Source organism: Canis lupus, chromosome 27, assembly GCF_003254725.2.
Source record: "Canis lupus dingo isolate Sandy chromosome 27, ASM325472v2, whole genome shotgun sequence".
Lineage (NCBI taxonomy): Eukaryota > Metazoa > Chordata > Mammalia > Carnivora > Canidae > Canis > Canis lupus.
In genome coordinates this window covers 28,670,963-28,694,647 of record NC_064269.1, presented here as the reverse complement: position 1 = coordinate 28,694,647, position 23,685 = coordinate 28,670,963, and the positions used below count along the sequence as shown (strand labels likewise).

Genomic DNA, 23,685 nt, shown 5'->3' with positions numbered 1-23,685 from the left:
TAAACTGTTTAGTAGGACAGAATCCAAGCAAATATTTGAGGTGTATAGGTAGAAAACTCTGAATACTTTACCTCTGAATTACTAGTTTCTGGGTTTTTTGCAAAAAGTTTCCTATACTATGAAGTATAACAATATCATAAATCTAATCTTCCCGTATTTCATCTGTTTTTCACAATTCCTCAATAATCATTAGCAAAATGTAGTCTATTTTTTATTTGTACAACTTTCTTAGCATTGGCGGATAGAAGCTGAGGGTTAGAGGATTTAAAATCATTTAGAATGGTTCGGTGCAATTATAAAAAAAAAAGTTTAATTACCACTTAACTCATAAACAATTCTTCAGCATTTTCTATGGAGCAGATTGTAAAAAATAAATGAGGTTTAAAGCCTTATTTCTTACATTTTATTAAGATTGAGAAATGGAAAACTTGCCAAACTTCACAAGACACTTTAGTAGCAAAGTCTGGAGCTCTAATTAAAACTCTGGATTTTTAGAAGCAATTCAATTCCTATGCATTGAGTCAGAAAATATAGGAATTCTATCTACTGGACTGGCTTCTGACTAATTGTTAACTGCATCAAGTTGAGGATTAAAATTTTTTTAATATGTATATAATAAGATGATCATGGCCATGAGTTTTTTATTTCTGAAAGTAGAAATGGTTTAGCAACTTTTCTGCGACCTCTCATAGTGTTAGACACATGGTGGTTTGATTTTGGAGTTGATTGTTTAAAAAAATTACTGAAAATCACCTATTAGTGACAATAATTCTTTTAAAGCCTTTATTGGTGTGAAATGAAGCAGAAGACCACCCTAATTTAATTCAGGAGGATCTGAAATTCATCCCATTCTATATTAACAAACACACACAGAAAGTTTGGAAAGATTATCCCATTTCTTTAACTGAAGGACTAAGCAAACTACATACCACAAGCACTTTTATTGCACATTGTCATTTTATAAAAAGACCCTCTTTGTGTTAGCTAGCCTGAATTTCAGACCTGCAATTTGGCAGGCACATAGATGAGGAAAATGCTTTTTATTGTTATTTTGTTTCTGGCATAGACCTCAGGTTTTGATAGCACTATCATATTTTAATCATCAGTTGATTTCTACCAAAGCCTATCTTATCATATGATTGGAAACATTTAAGTTAAAAAAAAAAAAGAACTAGATGGGAAATTGTCATAAATTATTCATCAAAAAGATAAGAGCCTATTAAATACAATTAAGCTTTGAATTAATCTACAGAAGTTATTTTTAAAGCATCTATCCTCATCACATTTCTGATAAAACTTGATCTAGAAGTGCTTTTACTTTGAATCTGGTGGTTTCCTTTGCATTCTTTGTAGAGGCCCAATATAGGGGTAGTGGTTAAGAGCGCAAGTCATAATAAAACCTTTTCAATAAAATAAAGACCATAATACTGGCTCAAAGTTTACTTTATGAGAGTGTTTTAAATAAATACTCATTATGTGATAGTTATTATTATTATTGTATATGAAAAGTGAGTATCATCTTCATAAACTCATGAAAATATTAAAGGGTTGCTAGCATACCCTACAATGTGAAATAGTTTTATTTACTTTATACACAGTTTATATCGTGCTTTGTTTTTATAGCAATATGCTACTGTTTGATAAATTAACCTCTTTTTCAATATAGTTTTATGGTTAATGAATAGTTTTATTCATGAATTCATGAATAAAACTTCATTAACCATAAAAACAACAGCAGTAGCATTGAAAACCATTTAAAATGCTGTGTGCAAAGTAGTGCAAGAAAGGGAGGCAGAAATTAGCATATTTAATTATTTATACACCTAAGACAATACCATTAAGAAGTCAACATTGTGAGTAATGATTTACTAATATATAAATGCACCTTAATTTTTATAACCTAAAAACAATAACCAAGCTAAGAATCTCCTATACTTCATTCTTAATTGAAAAAGAAGTGTCTGCATCAGTGATGCTAAGAATATGCTGAGGCCTTCATTTCCAATCTTTTCAACTAGAAAAATTTACAATTTTTTTTCCTAAAAAATCTGATAAATTTAAGAAATGTAAAACAAAATTTAAACTACTATAAATTCAGTAGTGCTTTTAAAATATTAAAATTGTGTTAACAAAAGACCTACATATATTTGAAAAAATAGTAGCACATATATAAGAGACATATATCTTTCCTCTGTATGGAATACTTGGTGCAAATGTGGATCTAGCACCTAGCCTCCACCCAAAGGTCTCCAGTAGGCAGGTCTCTAATTAAATTGAATGTGCCTATTTTTGTTTCTTTCATGTACTCCACAAATGGGGTATACAGAGGGGAAAACTGCACAAGGTTGAGTAAGGGCATGAGAACAAAATTATTTTAGTTCACACTCTACCATCTAGTTGGCCTCCGAGAAATTGTCAGGTCATTGTTAGCTCCTAGAAGGAGATTTAAATAGCCTGTTGTACTTATTGTTAAAGAGATTCTTTTTAAGGAGTGAAGTGGAAAAAGTCCAGAGAGATAGAGAAGACTGTCATAGAAGACTGGACAAGGTGTCAGGAAAGGAAGACAGCAATCAGAGACCAAGTCTTCAGGGGAATGTGAGGATGGCGACTAAGGATTGGTTTTGTGATAAGTAATTATGTTACAAATCCAGTCTAGCTCCAGTTGCAGACAAAAAGGGGTAAAGAAAGGTAGTAAGAATCTAATTGTTTAATATGATCTGAGTGATGAGATAAAATCAAAGTTTTAGAAGTGAACTATTGAGATATCAGACATAAAAAGCAGATCTTAACACGAATACCCCATCAGCCATGAAATCCAACAAAGCACATATGAGGATCTGCTCCATCTGCAGAGGGATGCCATCAAACAGCTAAGCATTCAGAGTAAACCTTGGGAACAGATCTAAGACACATCCACTTTAGCCTTAGGAAGTTAAGAAGACTGCTAGATTTTATATTGCATTATAAATAATGATTCAATAAATAGCTATGGAGTACTTTCAAAGAGCTATATGCTATAAATATATAGCTCATCCATTCAGTCATTACATAACTATTTATTTAGTATTCACCGCGTGCCACACACTGTTAGGAACAGGATTTCTAGGAAAGAAAGGCATGCTATGAAAGAAAGGCAGAACTATGAAAGGAAAGGAAAGAATATGATAAAGGTAAGCCCAATATCAAAGGAAGATTTTAAATTTTTCATTGGAGATTCGAGACCCTTTGAAAGATTAGGACAAAGGAACTGAAGGTGGGGTTAGGGTAGTAGAATAGTGAGTAACCAATGGAGCAAAGCCCAAAGGAATTGTTAAGGGAGGAAAGTGTAAAACATTAAGACGGATTTGTCTTTTAAAGAATTTCTAAGCTCATAAAGGAAATAACATATATAAAACTTTTAGAAACATAAAAAAATGAGAAACATTTTAACACAATAACTAGAATATATAGAACTCAAAGTTAGGATGAGTAACAAAAATGAGGTTTAGAAGACTTCACTTCATCTTCTGAGTACAGTAAAAATATTAGCCAGAATTCTAGAAGAAAGTGTAGCGCTGTTTGACTTCAATCTACTGTGAATAAGAAAACCCTCTGGATGATACAAGGAAACTTTCCATTGTTTGGACTGAGCATCAGACTAAGAGCTCTGCATCTCCAAGCCTTATAACTCCTCAGGTCAAAGGGTTAAATCTTTGTCAAGGTCTAAAATGCAACCAGAGTAAAAATCCTAGGTTAAAACATTTAGACAAGCATGGGTTATTAAACATTTTGAATTTGAATTTAATTCAAAGGATGAAATGAGAAGTATTGATAAGAGAGCTAGAGTTGTTTTGTTTGTTTTTTTTTTTAAATAAATTAGCTGTGATCTTTAAGTAACAGGATATGGTGAGAGTAAGAAAGAAAGAAAATAACATCCATAAGTCAGCTGCTTTGGGGGAAAAAAACAAAAACAAAAAACAAAGAAGGACTCTCTGAAAGACCCAAGAAGTCAATGTCTGCATTGAAATCTGTTAAGGACAGAATAAGCCCAGTGCTGCTCAGATATAATGTACCCCTGATTTTAAATTGAAACCCGTGCTGTTCTATTATTCTAAAACCTTCAGGATATTCAAGGACCTTGTCAAGGACATTAACTTGGAAACAGAAACCCAGACCTTTCATTGCTAAATGCTTGGTGAAGGCTGGTATGCAAAATATCTTTCTCTGTGTTTGGGTTTTATTCTTCAGGCAGTGGGTGTGACATGATCAAAACAGCTTAATAGAAAAGTTAAGTACAACAGTGATCTATGGAATGAATGAAGGAAAGAGATGGGAAAACTAGGGCATATAAAGTCATTAAAATCCAGTTACAGTAAGTTAGGAAATAAAGATCTGTGGTGGAAGATGAACTGGGGCAAACAGGGAGGATGTTGATCTCAGTACACACTTGGATTTGAAAATCAGTGACAAAGGAGACACTAGAGAAGACAAACAGTATAACTTAATATAGGTTGAACAACTTAGAAAATTTTGTTTTGGAAAGGTTAAAGAAGGATAGAAGATAGATGTTGGTTAGATTTGATATTAGGGCACCAAGAAGATATTCAGGTAGAAATACAGATCACTAGGCTGGGATTCAAAGGATGAATGAACCATCTAAATGGTTCTCAATTAGGGTTAATTTTGCCCCCCCAAATGACATTTAGCAATGTCTGGAGACATTTTTGATTGTCACAACTAGGAAGATGTTGCTATTGGAATCTATAGATCAGTGATGCTGTTAAAATATTCACAATGTGTAGAACAGCCCCCTACAACAAAGATTATGTGGCACCAAATGTTGATGGTGTCAATATTAGGAAACTCTGTTCATAAATGCCATAGTATATTAGGGTTATCTTGTCCAATCAGTGTATATAGTATATTTATGTTTAATGTAAATTTAATTCATAGAAAATAAAAATAGTATCAAACATCTATTAAGTCTTACTCTATTTCACCCCTTGTCTTCACATTACATGGTGTATTTTATCTTTTGAATGCTGTAAGGCATATATCACCTTTATCCTCATTTACAGCTTAAGAAACAATGCACTGAAAAGTTAAGATACCTGCCAAAAGCCACATAGCTAGCAAGTTTGCGGGCCCAGATTGCAATCAAAAAGTCCATTTTCAGTACCATGATTCTAACCACTAAGTTGCAACATATAGTGATTATAGGTATAGTATCCTCATGGTGGACAAGAGAGAATTATATAGAGCAAAACATTATACTCCCTTCATCTTTCTCCCCAAGCCAAACCAAACCAAACCAAATCAGACAAAACAAAAGCAAATATTAATAGCAATGTCTTTTTGAGTCACTGAGTATTCCATTATGCCATTGATATATTTGATATACTGAGCATTTTGTCCTGGAAGAGGGCCTCAGAAGGGGAGGAAACCTTGAGCTCTTATCCAAAGCAGTAGTTTTGACAATCTTAGCATTTTGACATATGATATATCCAGATGTATTGTATCTAATTTGTGAGTACTAAAAAAAAGCCAAACTTTCCTAATGTAATTTTTACTATGTAAATTAGAACTGAGTAAAAATTAGTACTGTAATAATATCATACTTTCTTACTTTCCACTATGCTTTCTTGAGTGCTAAAAGAAAGATACAAAATTAAAGCTAATGACATTGAAGATGGTACTGGATGTTCACATGTAAATGTCACTGTGATTCAGAACACTAAAATGTATTTGTTGAAAATTACCAATTTAATAGTTAGAATGAAGTCAACAAAAAAAGCATTTAATTCCTCAAGTTTGACTTTTAAATCATCCTCTTTAAATATAAATTATATAAACATTTCTCTTTTTATCAAACTAGATATACAGAGTTTTAGTATGACTTACTCTCCACTTGGTCAAGATGACAAAGGTGAAACATTTCTTTGAAGTGCAGTGGTTTCCAAATTTTTGAAACAGTGGATTTATTCCTCAAATGAATATTAAGACATAAAAATATCCAGCAGCACCTGGGTGGGGCTCAGTTAAGCATCTGCCTTAGGCCCAGGTCATGACCCCAGCATCCTAGGATTGAGCCCCAAGTCCAAGCCAGGCTCCCAGCTCATTGGGAAGCCTGCTTCTCCCTCTCTTTTTGCTGCTCCCCTGCTTGTGGGATCACTCTCTCATGCTCGCTCTGTCAAATAAATAAATAAAATCTTTTTAAAAAAAGAGAAGAAAGAAAGAAAAAGGAAGAATGAAAATCCACAATCCTTATCCACAATAAAGAAAGGTAGAAAAAGAAAGAGAGAAGTTCTGAAGCCAGAATGGGGAAGCTGGGATGAAAGGTATTTGGGGGGCCATTTAAGACAAACTGAGAAGAGGGGATCCAAAGATCTAGCCATCGACAATATTGATCTACCCATCGGGCAGCACTTTAGGCAACTTTGGAGGTTCCATAGTACATAGTTTGAAAAGGATTATCCGATATATTTTAGGGTAATTTAGATAATAAAATTATCATAATTATCTTAAAATCTTGTAAGTATATTAAAGTTGCAAGTCTAACTGATATTCTAATTAAATTCTACCTTAAATGTGATATTATTTAATATGCATATACGCATCATTAAATGCTACATTTTATTTTATGTGTTAAACTTGCCATTTTTTTATTTGCAAGTGGTGGACAATATCCCGAGGCACTTAATTCCTGTCTCTGTTGTGGCTTATATTCATCTCTTGACCATTTCTGTCAAAAATCCAAATGTGTTTTTTACTGTAAAAAACTAAATTATATTTAATAGGCTTTTAAATATAGTTCTCTGACACAACACTTAATTTAAAATGGACAATTTTACTCTTTTACTCTGTGCTTTGGGAATATTTTTGAGCAATGATGTATTTCTTTTGATTGTTCTCTTATTTTCTGATAAACAGTACTGTAATAAATTTTGATCCTGCCTTTGGTCTCGGTTTTTAGTAGCTATGTATTTTTTTCTTTGATAGCAACATGCATTAATATTTATAACCATTTTCCTTTGCAGCATCTCCCAGATGGCTCTGCGCCCAGTGCACATGTTGAATTTTATCTTTTACCATATCCCAGTGAAGTTCGTAGGAGGAAAACAAAATCTGTTCCAAAATGTACCGACCCCACTTATAATGAAATTGTAAGTATGATTCATCTCTTGTCCAGTCGCTTTGTATTTTTCTTACCATTTTTTCAGCTTAACAACCAAATATGGAAAATTTGCAGTAATTGGCAGCATTATTCCATAAAGGGAAGACATTTCACAAAATAGCCACTATGTGCTGATCACTGTTCTAGATTCTATGGGAACTGGAAAATACAGATTCTGCTTTTAAAGCACTTATGAACCAATTTTCAAATTGTGGCTAGCTTCCAAGCAAGAGCCCAGGATGGCTTTTTGGTTTTTTTGGTTTTTTTTTTTTTTTTTTTTTTTTTTTTTTTTGGTTTTTGGTTTTTGGTTTTTTTTTGCCTAACATCATCCCTGACTTCATCTTATTTTCTCCAACCTTATTTTCCTTTACTTGGTCTTCCTTATCTAATAACTTTATCATAGTGTATCCTGTGTATAACATAAACTTTATAAAATCTCCTTTGAAAACAAAAGAAAATAAGCAAGTACAAAGCACAAATTAAATTAATTTATATTATATGTAGCTCTCTAATTCATTTGTATTCCACGATTTGAATATCCAATTCCCTACTTTTTTCTGAGGCAAACCCTACATTTATTCCCTAGATTCCATCTCCTTTCATCTCCTTTGCACCTTGCTCAGATGATTATTTGTTTGCCTTTCTTAAGGCTGTCTCACCCACTGGATCCTCGGGTCAGAAATCTTAAAAAAAAAATTCCTCAACTCAACCTTTCTAAAGCATCCATATTTTCTTTCCCTGTGACCCCCAGAGTTTTGCAAAAGTGACTCACAGTTCCTGCTCTCACGTCATTGCTTCCTTTTCATCCTTCAGTCCTTTGTGGTGTGGATTCTGAACTTAATTGATGCTGCTGTATTAGAGTGACATCCGTGGACTCCTAATGGCTCTCTTAACTCCCTTCCATCTCCTCTGACCACTCACTCAATTTCCTTCATTGCCATTCTTCCTTTCAAAAATATTGTTGTTTGCTGGAGCTCCATGATCTACCCTCATTTTTCCTCTTGATATATACGCTCTTGAAATTACCTTATATACCTACAGATTTTCCTTTACCATCTCTATGTAGGTTGCATCTGAATTTATTCCTCAAGACCTGGCTTCTATCCTAACCTTTTGACCTGCGCTTCTGCCTCATTACAGGAGAACTCCGTTTGAATGTCTCCTAGGTACTTTTCAACCAGGCTTTCCTCCTTTGCCATCTCAAAAGATACATTCTAATGACACTGCTTTCTCTCTCACTCATTTTTCCAACCAATCCCCAAGTTTTGTCAGTTTAACAGTTTGATACACGTGCAACCATCTGCTTCTTGAATCCATCACCTTCTGTCTGCCCCACCACTGCTTATTTGTTTGAAGTCCCTGTGACTTTGGCCACTATATCATAGCCTCCTCTATGCCTCTTGCATTTTTCAATTAAATCATGCACATTTCTACCTAAGATGTCTTTCAAAAGCCAGTCATATTTATTTCTCTACTATTCAAAATTTTTTTCAAAGACTCCTCACTGTCTACTGGATAATGTACAGAATCCTAAACATGACATTAATATAGCCCTTGAAACATGATGCAGTAACTTTCCTGAGTTGTCTTTCTGAGTAATATCGTCTTCATATACTTAAAAAAATGTTTGAGATAATTGTAGATTCACATGCAGTTGGAAGCAATAATACACAGAGAATTCAAATAACCTTTAGCTACTTTCCCTCAGTGGTAACATCCTGCATGACAACAGTACAATATCACACCAGGAAATTGACACTGGTACAATTCACTGACCTTAATGAGATTTCACTAGTTTTACATGTGTTCATATGTATTCTGTCCTATGCATTTTAATTATAATTCCAGTTCGTTCTATGAATTTTTATCACATGAGTAGGTTTGTATGACCATCACCACAGTCAAGGTATAGAATTCCATCACAAGGACTCCTGGTGCTACCCTATAACCACTGACATTTCCCTCCCTCTAATGCCTACCTTCCCCTTCTCCCCATCACTGGCTACTAATAATCTGTTCCCCATCTTTATAATTTTGTCATTGCAAATGTTATATAAATGGGAATCATACAGTTTGTAACATTTCAAGATTGGCTTTTTTCACTCACCATAATTCCATAGCCATCTATCCAAGTAGCTGCATGCATCAGTAGGTTTGTTTCTTTTCACTTCTGAATAGTCGTAGTGCTATGGAAGTATAATGCTGTTCACCCATTAGAGGACATCTGGGTTATTTCTGGCTTGGGCTATTGCAAACAAAACTGTCGTGAACAGTAATGTATAATTGGTTTTTGTGTAAACATAGTTGTAATTTCTGTAAGATAAATGCTTAAGATGTAATTACTGGAATATATGGTAGTGGCATATTTAGTTTTGAAAAAAAATGCCATACTCCTTTTTATACCATTTTACGCTCCCACCAGCAATGTATCTAGTTTTCTCTGAATCTTTGCCAGCATTTGTTATTATCACTATTTTTAATTTTAGTTCTTTTGATAGGTATAGAATGATACCTCATTGTGGTTTTAATTTGCATTTATTTAATAACTAGTGATGCCGAACTTTTTGTCATGTACTTATATATCATCCTCTTTGGTAAAATGTCTCTTCATGTCTTTGCTCATTTACTAATTGGATAGTTTGCATTTTTGCTGCTGAGTTTTGAAAGTTCTTTGTATGTTATAGATGGTAGCCTTTGTCAGATAATTGGTTTACAAATACTTTCTACCTGCCTATAGCTTGTCTTTTCATTCTCTTCTCAGGGTCTTTCAAATTAAAAGTTTTTAATTTTCATTTTGTACAATTTATCAATTTTTCCTTTTATAGACTACAAGTCTAAGAACTCTTCACCTAGCACTAAGTCCTAAAGATTTTCTCCTGTATTTTTCTAAATGTTTTATAGTCTTGCATTTTATATTTAAGCCCATTATCCATTTTGAGTTAATTTTTGAATAATGTATGAGGTTTAAGTTGGAGTTCATTTTTTCTTACCTGTGAATGCCAATTACTTCAGCACCATTTATTGGAAAAACAATGCAACAAATGTCTTCTGTACCTTCGTCAAAAATAAGTCAGGAATATTTGTGTGCTCACGACCTTTTATTTCCTCATATCTAATCATGTTTTCAAGTCACATAAGACACCTTGTCATTCCCTGAATAGTCCTTCTGACCTCTGTGATGGAGCTCATTCCCTTTGCCCTTTCCACTCTTCTCTGCCAACTTTGAAGCTCACCTCAAATGTGGACTCTGAACCACTCTCTCCTCCTAGACTCTTATACCACATTTAACATCTTTTACTTAGTCTTACAGGCTTTTTCTTCCAGTATATTGTAAATTTCTTGAGGATGAGGAAAATACCTTATCTTCTTAGTATCTTTAATGCTTAGTTGTTTCCAAATAAATTTGTGGAAAAAAATATTTGCTGTAGTTTTGTGACACTTTATATGCATGTAAAAAATGTAAAACTATATATATATTTGTAAGTTAGTAAGGAAAGATCTTTTGATATTTTATTTGTCATGGTGTCAATAGCTAGAGATATATCCTCCCAACAGTATATCATTAGTTTTTATATCTTCTGAGTACAAGATCCCCTACATCAACATCAAGAAATTTTTCCAGACCTAATGCTATGCTTCAACATTTCTAATCTCAGGAGGGATGTAATGACAAAAAGCAACTTAACAATTCAGGAGTTTAAATGAACTTGTGTTTTATTTCAAGCTATCTGTATTATTTTAAAAAATAGTAAATATACATGCATGGAGATTATAATGCTTGTTGTTTCCATACATTTTCTGATGGCTTGTAATAATTCTGACTCCTCCCACATTCATGGCCCATTGATCAGAAATCACTGTAATAGTTTCTTCATCAGCCAATACTAATAGCTTGGACACACACTGTTTATACTTTTAAAACTGTTTTAAAAACAAGAGTCCATCATCCATGTCTACTACACCCCAATTTATACATAACCTAAATAAGCTGAAATGTGAATTAATATGTAGATAAGTGACTATTTTTAATAGTAATAATCATCATATAAACAAGTTTGTTGGGGAAGCTGGTTGAATTTAGAAAGCCATGAGATTAAAAAAGATGATATTTTAATTTTTCTCCCACTATGTTCTGTATCAATAGAAGAATCTTTATAAGAAATGCAAATAAAGAAGTAGACTGGTTTTACTTTCTCTCACCCTCTGTGATACAGGCCTCTCTCTGTGCCAAACCCTTTAATTATTTCAGTGCACCCTTAGCAACCATGTATATGTGTTTTTTAGGAAACCCACTAAGTTATCACATGGCATCCACCTTTTTTTTTAAGACTCCATTTATCTATTCATGAGAGACACAGAGAGAGAGAGAGAGAGAGAGAGAGGCAGAGATGTAGGCAGAGGGAGAAGCAGGCTCCATGCAGGGAGCCCCACGTCGGACTCTATCCCAGGTCTCCAGGATCACACCCTGGGCTGAAGGCGGCGCTAAACTGTTGAGCCACCCGGGCTGCCCAGCATCCACCTTTTTAACTTCTCCCCTGCTTTGCTTCCTGAGCACTGCTACATCAACCTCTCAGTATGACTGGGATTTCTCAAACTGCCAAAGCTGTGCAATGTTCTGGGAAGTAGGAGAGAATGACCTCACTCTCCTTTTTATATAAATCTCTTAAAGGAATACAAAGGGCATATTACAGTGCATCACCAATGTCCTACAAAGCTTTTCATAAAATAATTCTTTCCATTTTTATTCAGAGCTCTCTCTCTCTCTCTCTTTCTCTCTCTCTCTCTCTCTCTCTCTCACTCACTCTCTCCCCCTAATACCCAGATTGAGAAAGGCTGAGTCAGGGATACTGCCAAGGGTCCCTCTCATATCCACCCTTCAGATACTAAACTTTTTTGATACAAGATTTAGCTTGTCTACTTGACACTTCCCAGAGTGATTCCCAACAGACTTTGTTAGCAGTCTCCCTGAAAACCTCTATCATATACAAATCCATGTTGTGGACATTGGGCTGAAGGTAGGGTGGAGCTGACCCTTGGAATGCTCACAAAACTCTCCTACTGCTTTTAAGAAGCGGAGCTGGGATTCTAGCCCCAATGCCATTGCTTTTTCCACTCTGTTGCCTTTGGCATCTGGTTAAAAACTGTCTTTTTTTTTCAGTTACTCTTTAGAAATACAGATTATATTGTTATAGTCAATGTATTTTATACATTGTGTTCCTTTCTTACTGTTCTATTATAAAATATAAAGGAAAAAAGTAAAAAGGACATTAGAATAGGAATATTCTATGTGTTTTACATTCCTTAAAATATCTTGCAGAATGTGCCTGATTATTTAGGATAGCAGTATGTATATGGTATACACAGTAAGTCATAGCCATTGTTATCTTATCATCCTCTCATTTTGATATTCATAACATGATGAAAATTCTATTTGTAAAAAAAAAAAAAAAGACATTGAGCCGTGATGTCAAACATTTCAACCAGGGTTAAGCAACTAGTTTTCTTTCTTTTTTCTTTTTTTTTTTCTTTAAAAGATTTACTTATTTATTCATGATAGACAGAGAGAGAGAGAGAGAGGCAGAGACACAGGCAGAGGGAGAAGCAGGCTCCATGCCAGGAGCTGGACGCGGAACTTGATCACGGGGCCCAAGGATCACGCCCTGGGCTGAAGGCAGACCCCAAACCGCTGAGCCACCCAGGGATCCCCTTTTCTTTTTTTTTTTAATTGGAGTTCAGTTTGCCAACATATAGCATAACACCCAGTGCTCATCCCGCCAAGTGCCCCCCTCAGCAACTAGTTTTCAAATCCAGAACTGCCAGATTCAAAACTCATATTGACCCCACTGTTATGCTGCTGCCCCTCCTCTTCACCCACAGAGTTCTCCCGTTCTCACTTGTTTTGAACTCTCCTTCCCATTATCCTGCCTCCTCACTCCCCTTCCCACCAGCAGTAGGCACATTCCAATTTCCATATTATTAGCCTTCCACTGAAGTCACTCTAAATACACTAAATATACTCTAGAATTATTTACTATACCCTCATGTCAAATAACATGCAATGAGTGCTTATATCCAAGTTAACAGATGTTAAGTACCCTGAAGTTTTTTCTGTTTGATGTAATAATTTCAAACCTACGAGTTCAGTATTTATCAGAAGGCAATGAAGACTTGGTGCATGTCTATGGGTAAAAAGTATTATAAAGTGAAATTGAAAGAGCTGTGCATTTTGGTTCTATTTATGTGACAACAGAATACATATTAAAGCCTTTGGTGAAAAAGTCTCAAAGAATATAATCATTTGTGTACTTCTTTAGCATTACCCACTAATTATTCATTGAACAATAAGAAAAGAGTGCTTTTTTTCTTTTTTACTTATTTTTAGAAAATTTTTGTTTAAATTCTAGTTAACATACAATGTGGGATTAGTTTCAGGTGTACAATATAGTGAGTCAACACTTCTATACATCACTCAGTGCTCATCACAAGTAAGAGTGCTAATTTTTTTTAACAATGTTATGGATGCAGTAAAGCAATTAAAATATGTATCATCTATGATGTGCGATGATTACCTGTCTATAACACTTCAGTTACTTTTCATAAAATAATTTTTGCATAACAAAGCACAGGGAAAGAAATCTATAAGGTAATATAACTTCTGGTGTTAAAAGTTTGTATTTTAACCAAAAGGCAATTAATTCTTAAAGTCATTTCTTGAGAATTTCAGCTTGCTAAAAACCAAAGAGATTCAATTCTGTCTGGAACTGTTTTCTCCAGACAACTAATCCAAAATACCAAGAAACAGCTGTTCTTTGTGTATTTGATGGATCTTTTTCAGCTATAATTTATTAGTGTTCAATATGTACCAGGCTTTGCAGTAAAACTTGCATTCATTATCTCTCCTATTCTTCCCCACAGTGCTAAAAGGCAAATATTATTATCGCCATTATGCAAATGAGAAAACATATAGTTAACAATAGAATCATATAAATATAAATTATTATGTGTCAGAGAAATTTATATCTTTAGATCTTACTTATATGATTCACAGAGTTCTTAAGCCAGACTTTCACAAAATCCTAATGCTTAGAGTTATTCCATTTTTCTCCTTCACATACAGTAACACTTTGAGGACCCCTTCATCTATTTACTCTGTAAAATAAATGAGTTTGTCTGCTTAAAGTGTTGTGTGAAGGAAAATGGAGGGTATTTTAGATAGTTCAAAATAGCCACTGTACAGAAAAGGAAAAGGAACTTACTCTGAAGTCTTGGAAAGATAAGAGTCCAGGAGGAGGGGATCCCTGGGTGGCTCAGCGGTTTAGCGCCTGCCTTCTGCCCGGGGAGTGATCCTGGAGTCCCAGGATCGAGTCCCATATCGGGCTCCCTGCATGGAGCCTGCTTCTCTCTCTGCCTGTGTCTCTGCCTCTGTGTGTGTGTGTGTGTGTGTGTGTGTGTGTGTGTGTCTCATGAGTGAATAAATAAAATCTTAAAAAAAAAAAAAAAAAGAGTCCAGGAAGAGATGTGGCTCAGAGTCCATACTGAGAATCCTGTTGCTGTTAAAGAAGAGGAATTAAAGTGGTAGGGCTTTGAGATTTTTAAGGCAGCCCTTGAAATCTTCTACTATCCCAGAGGAACTCAATAAATAAAATGGAATAATTTGAATCAGTATTCCTAAGAAACTGAAAAGATCATCTTCTGTCTGGAATGAGAGTAGGATGCTAGAAGAGGAGGTAGCCAGGAGCTGTCACATGAAGCAGGGTAGATTGCATTCACATGGCGTATAGCATCTCATGTCTCTTGATTGAATTGTTATTTACTTGATAAGTAAATCATTGTTCAGAGGAGCTATCAGACTGATTTTGAATGGAATTTCACCGATAACTTTGTGTGTTCATAAATACCAGACAGATGCAATGCAATGGACCAGAAACCATATCCATATACACTGAGGAGCCTTCCAACTGACTCAAAGGGCTTCCCTCTCAAGTTTTTCCTCTGCTTCTTTTTTACATATATAGAGAACTCTTCTTTCTGTCTTGTAGCTTGTCTATAAAAAGCAAGTTTGTAGCCGCATATGAAACTCCTTTCTAAATGTGTTCTAAGTAGTTTCCCTGGCAACCATGTTGGATTTATACACAGCTCTCCCCTCCCTTCATAATGGGTAACTAATTTCTTGATAGTACTACACTTTTGAAGTTTCTTTACTACTGTAGGCACCCGGTGGTAATGCCCATTGCTTACTTCCTGGATATTATAAAACACAGTTGAACAGATCCCTTTTTAGAAACTAGTTACTTACATGCCTAGCAAGTGAAAAAGAGCAAGACACAAAACTCTACATATAGCAAAATTACAGCTCAGATTCTTAAAAAGTAATTATATATGTAAAACAAAAAAAAACACTGAAATGTTAACTATAATTATCTCCCAGGGGTGGAAATACAGATTTTCCTTTCTTTTTTTTCATATTTAATAAGCATGTGTTTTTATAATTAAAAATTAAACCATTTTAAATAAAGTAAGCACAGAATGAATTCTTCAGATGTAGATGGAAATATTGTTATACTGCACTAAATTAACACAAGGAAATCTACTCTCCTCATTAGTCTTCAACAAAAAGAGATAGTGTTCAGCCCATGTTGCACAGTAAATTCAAGGACAGTTAAAGGCGATGGGTATTTAAATTTCTTCCTAGAGAATAATTCACAGTCATATTAAATGTGGAATGGACGATTATTAATGGAATCAGAATAAATTCTAAGCTTCTTAGAGAAATATTCTGTGATCAAACTCCATTATGTTAGCAGAAACTTTAGCTTTCCAGAATTAGAGTTAGAAATGAAAGATTCTACATTAACCAATCTATTCCAAGCTAAATGATATTAACAGCTAAATATTTTTATTAAAAATAGTATCTTTAAATGTGCATTTAAGTATATCTGATTTATATTTTCATTATTCTATCCTTTTTTAGGTGGTGTATAATGAAGTCACAGAGCTCCGAGGACATGTCTTAATGCTTATCGTGAAGAGCAAAACTGTATTTGTGGGAGCAATTAACATCCAACTTTATAGTGTCCCTCTCAATGAAGAAAAATGGTACCCACTAGGAAACTGTATAATTTGACCATTTCTATCAACCAATGCATTATTCAATAGCTACTTATATCTTTTTCCATTCCTGGGCCTCTCTATCACAAGAGCAGGACATTTTTGTTGTCAAAGATAGCTTAGTGTACCAAGGACACAACATAAAGATATAAAAACTAGTCTTTATAGTTATATATTCTCTACTTGTGTTTCATTCTTTTCTTAGAATCTTATCTTCTTAATAAAATGTCAATTTATTGTGTAAAATTCAATATATAAAATAATAGCAGAACATTTCAATTTATCTTTTAAATCAAATATGTGTTCACATTTTTAAATTGTGTACCTACAGTTAAAGGCAACACTATTACTGTAGTTTCCAATACAGTAATAAATAAGACTCATCAATTAATTCAAGACCTAGCTATATCTCTAACAAATTTTTAAGCTTGAATTAAATATATATACCTACATTCTGACTTATAATCCTATTTATTGAGGAAATTAATAAGCCCAGGTTTTTTATCAGAAAAACAAAGGATAAATGCCTGAAATTCTTAAATCCAATTTTTGGAAGAAACTTCTTTGTAGTTTCTTTTCAATGTCAATCAATTAATCATCAGTAGATTTCACCCTACTACAGGCATGATCACATTTTAAATTTCATTACCCCTTAACTCCAAAATGTCAAACTCTGAAACTCTCCCCTCTGATCAAATCCTCTTCTCTTTGCACATCAAGAATTTCCCTTAATTCTGAAGCTACTTCCATATCCATCATGACCTGAGTAGACAATACTTCAGATTTCCACCTGAAAAATAAGTACAACTCAGTATTATGCCACATTCTTTAAGAGAATCAAATAGGAGTTCTCTTTTAGTGCCTGCCATTTAAGTGACTAAAAAAAAAAAAAAAAAAAAAAGTTTAACTTTTGCTTTTTTTAATGCTTCACTGTGAATAAATTACAAAGTAACTTAAGCTCTTATATATGATCATCTACATAACCATATAACATGTAAAGGACTCTAAATCTATTCATTGAAAATATTTGAGTACCAGCCTACAAGAGGCAGAAAGGCAGAGCAGACAACTGTACTGAAAGGAAAAGTGATTCAGACACAACAGCAGGGCATAAGCAACACACACAGGATACTCTACTGAAGTGCCAGGTTCTGGTGAACAGGGGACACTGCACTGCAAGGCACTTCAGGACCTCTTCACCATGAAGTCACTACTTTCAAAAGCAGAAGATATTGCTGACTTTCTTAAAGTAGAGAAACAGAGATGTGGGCAAAATGAGGAGACCGAGAAATTTATCCAAAATGAAAGGATAATACAAGCCATAGCTAGACCTAAGCAAAAAACAGATATAAGTAATGGCTGATAGAGAATTTAAAGCAATGATTAAAAGGATATTCACTGCACCTGAGAAAAGAATGGAAGAAATGAGTGAGACTCTTAACACAGAGATAAGGAATAACATAGTGGAGATAAAGGGCTCAATAAAACGAAATGAGAAATGCACTTGATGGAATGAACAGCAGGAGGGAAGAAGCAAAGTAACAAATTAGTGACCTGGAAGACAGAAATGAAAAGCAATGAAGTTGAACAAAAAAAAAGAAAACAGAATTATGCAAAATGAGAATAAGCTTAGGGATCACAGTGACTCCATCAAATGTAATAATATTCATATTATAGTAATCTCAGAAGAAGAGAGAGAAAAGGAAGCAGAAATTTTATTTGAAAAAATAATAGCTTAAAATTTCCCAAACCTGGAGAAAGAAAGAGATATCCAGATCATGGAGGCACAGAGAACGCCCATCAAAATCAACAAAAGCAGACCAAGACATAGTTGTAATTAAATTGGCAAAATAAAAAAAATAATAAAATAAATAAAAAGAAAAAAATAAATAGGCAAATTATAGTAACCAAGAAAAGATTTTGAAAGCAGCAGGACAAAAGAAAACAGTAACTTACAAGGGAAAATCCCTAAAGCTAGTAGGAGATTTTTCCACAGAAACTGCAAGCCAAAAGAGAGGGGCATGATATATTCAAAGTGCTGAATGGGAAAAATCTGCAGCCAAGAATATTCTACCAGCAAGGCCAATATTCAGAACAGAAGAAGAGATAAAGAATTTCCCTCAACAAACAAAACCAAAAGGGTTCATGAACACTAAACGACCTGGCAAGAAATATTAAAGGGGACTCTGAGTGAAAGGGAGAGGCCAAAAGGGGCAGTATAAAGGTAGGAAACACAAAAGCAGTAAAAATGAATATTTCTTTAAAAAAATCAGTCAACTCACAAAATAAAAGGATATAAAATACATACCTAAAACAGGAAGGAAAAGAGTAAAGAATGGGTTCAAACTTAAACACCATCAATTTAATATAGACTATATTGCACAAAAGAGATTATATACAAACATAATGGTAACCATAAATCAAAACTAATAAGTATGCAAAGGATAAAGAGAAAGAAATCCAAATATATCACTAAAGAAAATCAGCAAACCACAAAAGAGGAAAGACAGGAAAGGATCAGAGAAAATCTCCAGAAACAACCAGAAAACAAATAATAAAATGACAATAAATATATATCTATCAATAATTACTTTGAATGTAAATGAACTAAATACTCCAATCAAAAGACATAGGTGAAAAAAAAAAGACATAGGTGACAGAATGGATTAAAAAAAAAGAAAGATCCCCCTACATGTGGCTTACAAGAGATTCATTTTAGACCTAAAGATACTTGCATTTGAAATTAAGGGGATGGTGAAACATTTATCATGCAAATGGAGATCAAAAGAAAGGCAGAGTACCAATGCTTATATCAGACAAAATAGACTTTAAAACAAAGATTGGGGGATCCCTGGGTGGCGCAGCGGTTTAGCGCCTGCCTTTGGCCCAGGGCGCGATCCTGGAGACCCAGGATCGAATCCCACATTGGGCTCCCGGTGCATGGAGCCTGCTTCTCCCTCTGCCTGTATCTCTGCCTCTCTCTCTCTGTGTGTGTGTGACTATCATAAATAAATAAAAAATTTAAAAAAAAAAGATTGTAACAAAAGACAAAGAAGTACTTTATAGAATAGAGCAGACAATCCAACAAGAATATGTAATCATTGTAAATACTTATGCAACCAGTATAGAAGCACCCAAATATATAAAACAATTAATAACAAAGGAACTAATCAATAATAATATAATAATAGGAGTGGATTTTAACATCTCCCATCAATGGATAGATATCTAAACAGAAAATCAGCAAGGAAACAATGGCTTTGAATGACACATGGGAACAGATAGATTTAACAGATATATACAGAACGTTCCGTTCTCAAACAGCAGACAACACATTCTTTGCAAGTTCACATGGAACTTTCTCCAGAAGAGATCACATATTAGCCCATAAAACAAGCTTCAACAAATTCAAGAATATTGAAGTCATACTATGCATCTTTTCTGACCACAAAACTATGAAACTACAAGTCAACCACAAGAAAAAAATCTTGAAAAACCACAAACACTTGGAGATTAAGTAAAACCCTATTAACAATCAATAGGTCAACCAGGAAATAAAAGAAGAAATAAAAAAATACATGGAAGCAAATGAAAATGAAAACACAATGGTCCAAAACCTTTGGAATGCAGCATGAGTGGTTCTAAGAGAGAAGTTTATAGCAATACAGCAATACCTCAAAAGGCAAGAAAATCTCAAACAACCTATCCTTACAGGAGATACAAAAAGATTAACAAACAAAATCTAAAATCAGGAAAAGAAAATAATAAAAACTAGAACAGAAGTGATATAGAAACTGGAAAAACAATAGAACAGATCAATGAAACCAGGAGCTGTTCTTTGAAAAAAAAAATCAAGAAAATTTATAAGTCTCTCACCAAATTTATGAAGAAAGAAAAAAGGCTCAAATAAATCACAAATGAGAAAGAAGAAATAGCAACCAACACCACAGAAATACAAATAATTATAAGATAATTTTATGAAAAATTATATGCCAACAAACTGGACAACCTAGAAGAAATGGATAAATTCCTAGGAACATATAAACTACCAAAACTGAAACAGGAAGAAATAGAAATTTTGAACAGATTGATAACCAGCAAAGTAATTGAATCAGGAATCAAAAAACTCCCCAAGGACAAAAGTCCAGGACCAAATGGCTTCACAGGTGAATTCTACCAAATGTTTAAAGAAGAGTTAATACCTATTCTTCTGAAACTATTCCAAAAAATAGAAATGGAAGGAAAAATTTCATATTCATTCTGTGAGGCCAGCATTACTCTGATTCCAAAACCAGATAAAGACAGCACTAAAAAAGAGAGCTGATTCCAAAGCCAGATAAAGACAGCACTAAAAAAAGAGAGCTAGAGGACATTATCCTTCATGTACATAGATGCAAATATTCTCAACAAAATACTAGCAAACTAAATCCAACAATATATATATAAAAAATCATTCACCATGATCAAATGGGATTAGTCCTGGGTTGCAAGGGTGGTTCAGTATTTGCAAATCAATTAACATGATATATCACATCAATAAGAGAAAGTATAAGGATCATATGATCATTTCAAAAGACACAGATAAAGCTTTTCACAATCCATTCATGATAAAACCCTTAACAAAGTAAGTTTATAGGGAACATACATCAACATAATAAAGGACCTAAATGAAAAACACATAACTACATCATCCTCAATGGAGAAAAAACTGAGAGCTTTTCCCCTAAGACCAGGAACAAGACTAGGACGTCCACCTTCACTTTTACTCAACCAACATAGTACTGGAAGTCCTAGTACTCACAACAAAAAGAAATAAAATGCATCCAAATCAGTAAGGAAGAAGTAAAACTTTCACTATTTATAGGTGACATGATTCTCTATAGGAAACCTGAAAGACCACCCAAAAACTGCTAAAACTGATCAATGAATTCAGTAAAATAGGATACAAAATCAACATACAGAAATCTGTTGCATTTTTATACAGCAATAATGAAGCAGCAGAAGGAGAAATTTTTAAAAATCCCTTTTACGATTGCACCAAAGATAATAAGATATCTAGGAATAAACCTAACTAAGAAGTGAAAGACTCGTACTCTAAAAATTATAAAACATGGATGAAAGAAATTGAAGACAACACAAAGAAATGGGAAACATTCCATGTTTATGGATTGGAAGAGCAAATACTATTCTATAGTGTCTAGGCAATCAAAGGCAAGCTAAATATTCAATGCAATCCCTATAAAAATACTACCAGCATTTCTCACAGAGCTAGAATAAACAATCCAAACGTTTGTATGGAACCACAAAAGACCCTGAATAGCCAAAGCAATCTTGAAAAAGAAAAGAAAAGCTGAAGGTATAATAATTCCAGACTTCAAGTTATATTTCAAAGCTGTAGTAATCTAAACAATATGGTAATGGCACAAAGGTAGACACACAAATCAATAGAACAGAATAGAAAACCCAGAAATCAACCCACAACAATATGGTCAACAAATCTTCGACAAAGCAGGAAAGAATACCATATCCAATGAGAAAAGGAGACTCTCTTCAACAAATGATGCTGGGAAAACTGGACAGCTACATACCAAAGAATGAAACTGGACCACTTTCTTATACCATACACAAAGATAAATTCAAAAATGGATTAAAGACCTAATGTGAGACCTGAAACCATAAAAATCCTAGAAAAGAACTCAAACCATAAATAATCTCTTTGACATTGGCCATAGCAACTTCTTACTTGATGTCTCCTGAAACAAGGGAAACAAAAGCAAAACTAAACTATTAGGACTACATCAAAATAAAAACTTTTGCATGATGAAGAAAATAATCAACAAAACTAAAAGGCAACCTACAGAATGGGAAAAGATATTTGCAATTGAAATATCTGATAAAGGGTTGGTATCCAAAATACGTAAAGAACTTATAAAACTCAATACCCTCAAAACAAATAATCCAATTATAAGTTGGGCAAAAGATATGAACAGACATTTCTCTGAAGGAGACAAACAGATGGCCAACAGACACATGAAAAGATTTTCACCTTCATTCATCATCAGGGAAATACAAATCACAACTCTAATGAGATATCACCTCCCACTTATGAGAATGGCTAAAACCAACACAACACACACACACACATACACACAAGCAGGTGTTAGTGAGGAATTGCAATCCCACTATTTGTGGGAATGTGAACTCATAAGCCACTGTAGAAACCAGTAGGGCATTTCCTCAAAAAGTTAAAAATAGAACTACCATGTGATCCAGCAATTGCCCTATTGGGTATTTACCCAAGATTTAAAACACTAATCCAAAGGGATACATACACCTCTATGTTTATTGCAGCATTATTTATATTAATAGCCAAGACGTGGAAATAGCCCAAGTGTCCATAGATTGATGAATGGATAAAGAAGATGTGGTATACATACATACATATATATGAATTCACATATATTTAAATATTTTACAATATTATATATAATTACAATATTATAATATATATTTTACAGCATGTATATAATAAATATAATATATATTTTATTGAGTTCATAACTCTTGCTATTTATGATGACATGGATGGAGCTAGAGTAAAATGCTAAGCAAAATGAGTCAGGCAGAGAGAAAGACAAATATGTCTTCACTTATATGTAGAACTTAGGAAAAAAAACAAGCAAAGGGAAAAAAGAGACAGAGATAAATAAAGAAACAGACAATTAATTGTAAAGAACAAATTATTAATATAGAGGATAAATTGATGGTTACCAGAGAGGAGCAGGGTGAGAGAGTGGCTTAAATAGGTGATGGAGATTAAGGAGTGCCTCTGTGATGAGCACCAAATGATGTATGGAATTGTTGAATTACTATATTGTACACCTGAAAGTAATATAATACTGTATATTAACTAACTGGAATTAAAATAAAAACTTAAAAATATTTGAGTGCCTGGTATGAATTAATGTGATCCCAATTTTTTTTTTTTTTATTCATGAAAGACAGAGAGAGGCAAAGACATAGGCAGAGGCAGGCTCCATGCAGGCAGCCCAATGCAGGACTCAATCTCAGGACTCCAGGATCACACCCTGAGCCAAAGGTAGATGCTCAGCCGCTGAGCCACCCAGGTGTCCCAATGTGATCCTATTTAAAATACATGATCATGCAAGTGAAGTAAGTCATCAATGCTGCTGGGCAATCACTCTGTATGTTCCGGGTCCCTTCACTCTCCCTTTCTGCTAGACAATGATTATAAGCTCTTCTCTCTGCTGAAACCCTAGCACTTTTTACTCTAATCCTCTCTTCCAGCTGATGTCTCCTACTTGACCTAGAAACTGGAATCAGTCAAAAGTCCTCTGCAGATTCCACTATGGCATCTGCCCACCTAGCAGATCATGTGTTCCACCTTCTTACATATTACCATA

At 34.1% G+C, this 23,685-nt stretch overlaps 1 protein-coding gene across 5 annotated transcripts in view; it reads left to right on the top strand.

Moving 5' to 3' along the window:
* Nucleotides 1-23,203, top strand: part of PIK3C2G (phosphatidylinositol-4-phosphate 3-kinase catalytic subunit type 2 gamma) — a 366,531-nt gene extending 343,328 nt beyond the window's left edge. For 4 of the 5 annotated variants that reach the window (XM_049102678.1, XM_049102677.1, XM_049102676.1 and 1 more), the window contains 2 exons: nt 7,017-7,142; nt 16,125-23,203. In XM_049102678.1, coding sequence (XP_048958635.1) covers nt 7,017-7,142; nt 16,125-16,277 — 279 coding nt within the window. In that variant the 3' untranslated portion in view covers nt 16,278-23,203. Of the gene's footprint in view, nt 1-7,016; nt 7,143-16,124 lie in introns of those variants that run through there. The other variant, XR_007406483.1, reaches the window with a different exon arrangement.
* The last annotated feature ends 482 nt before the right edge of the window (nt 23,204-23,685 follow it).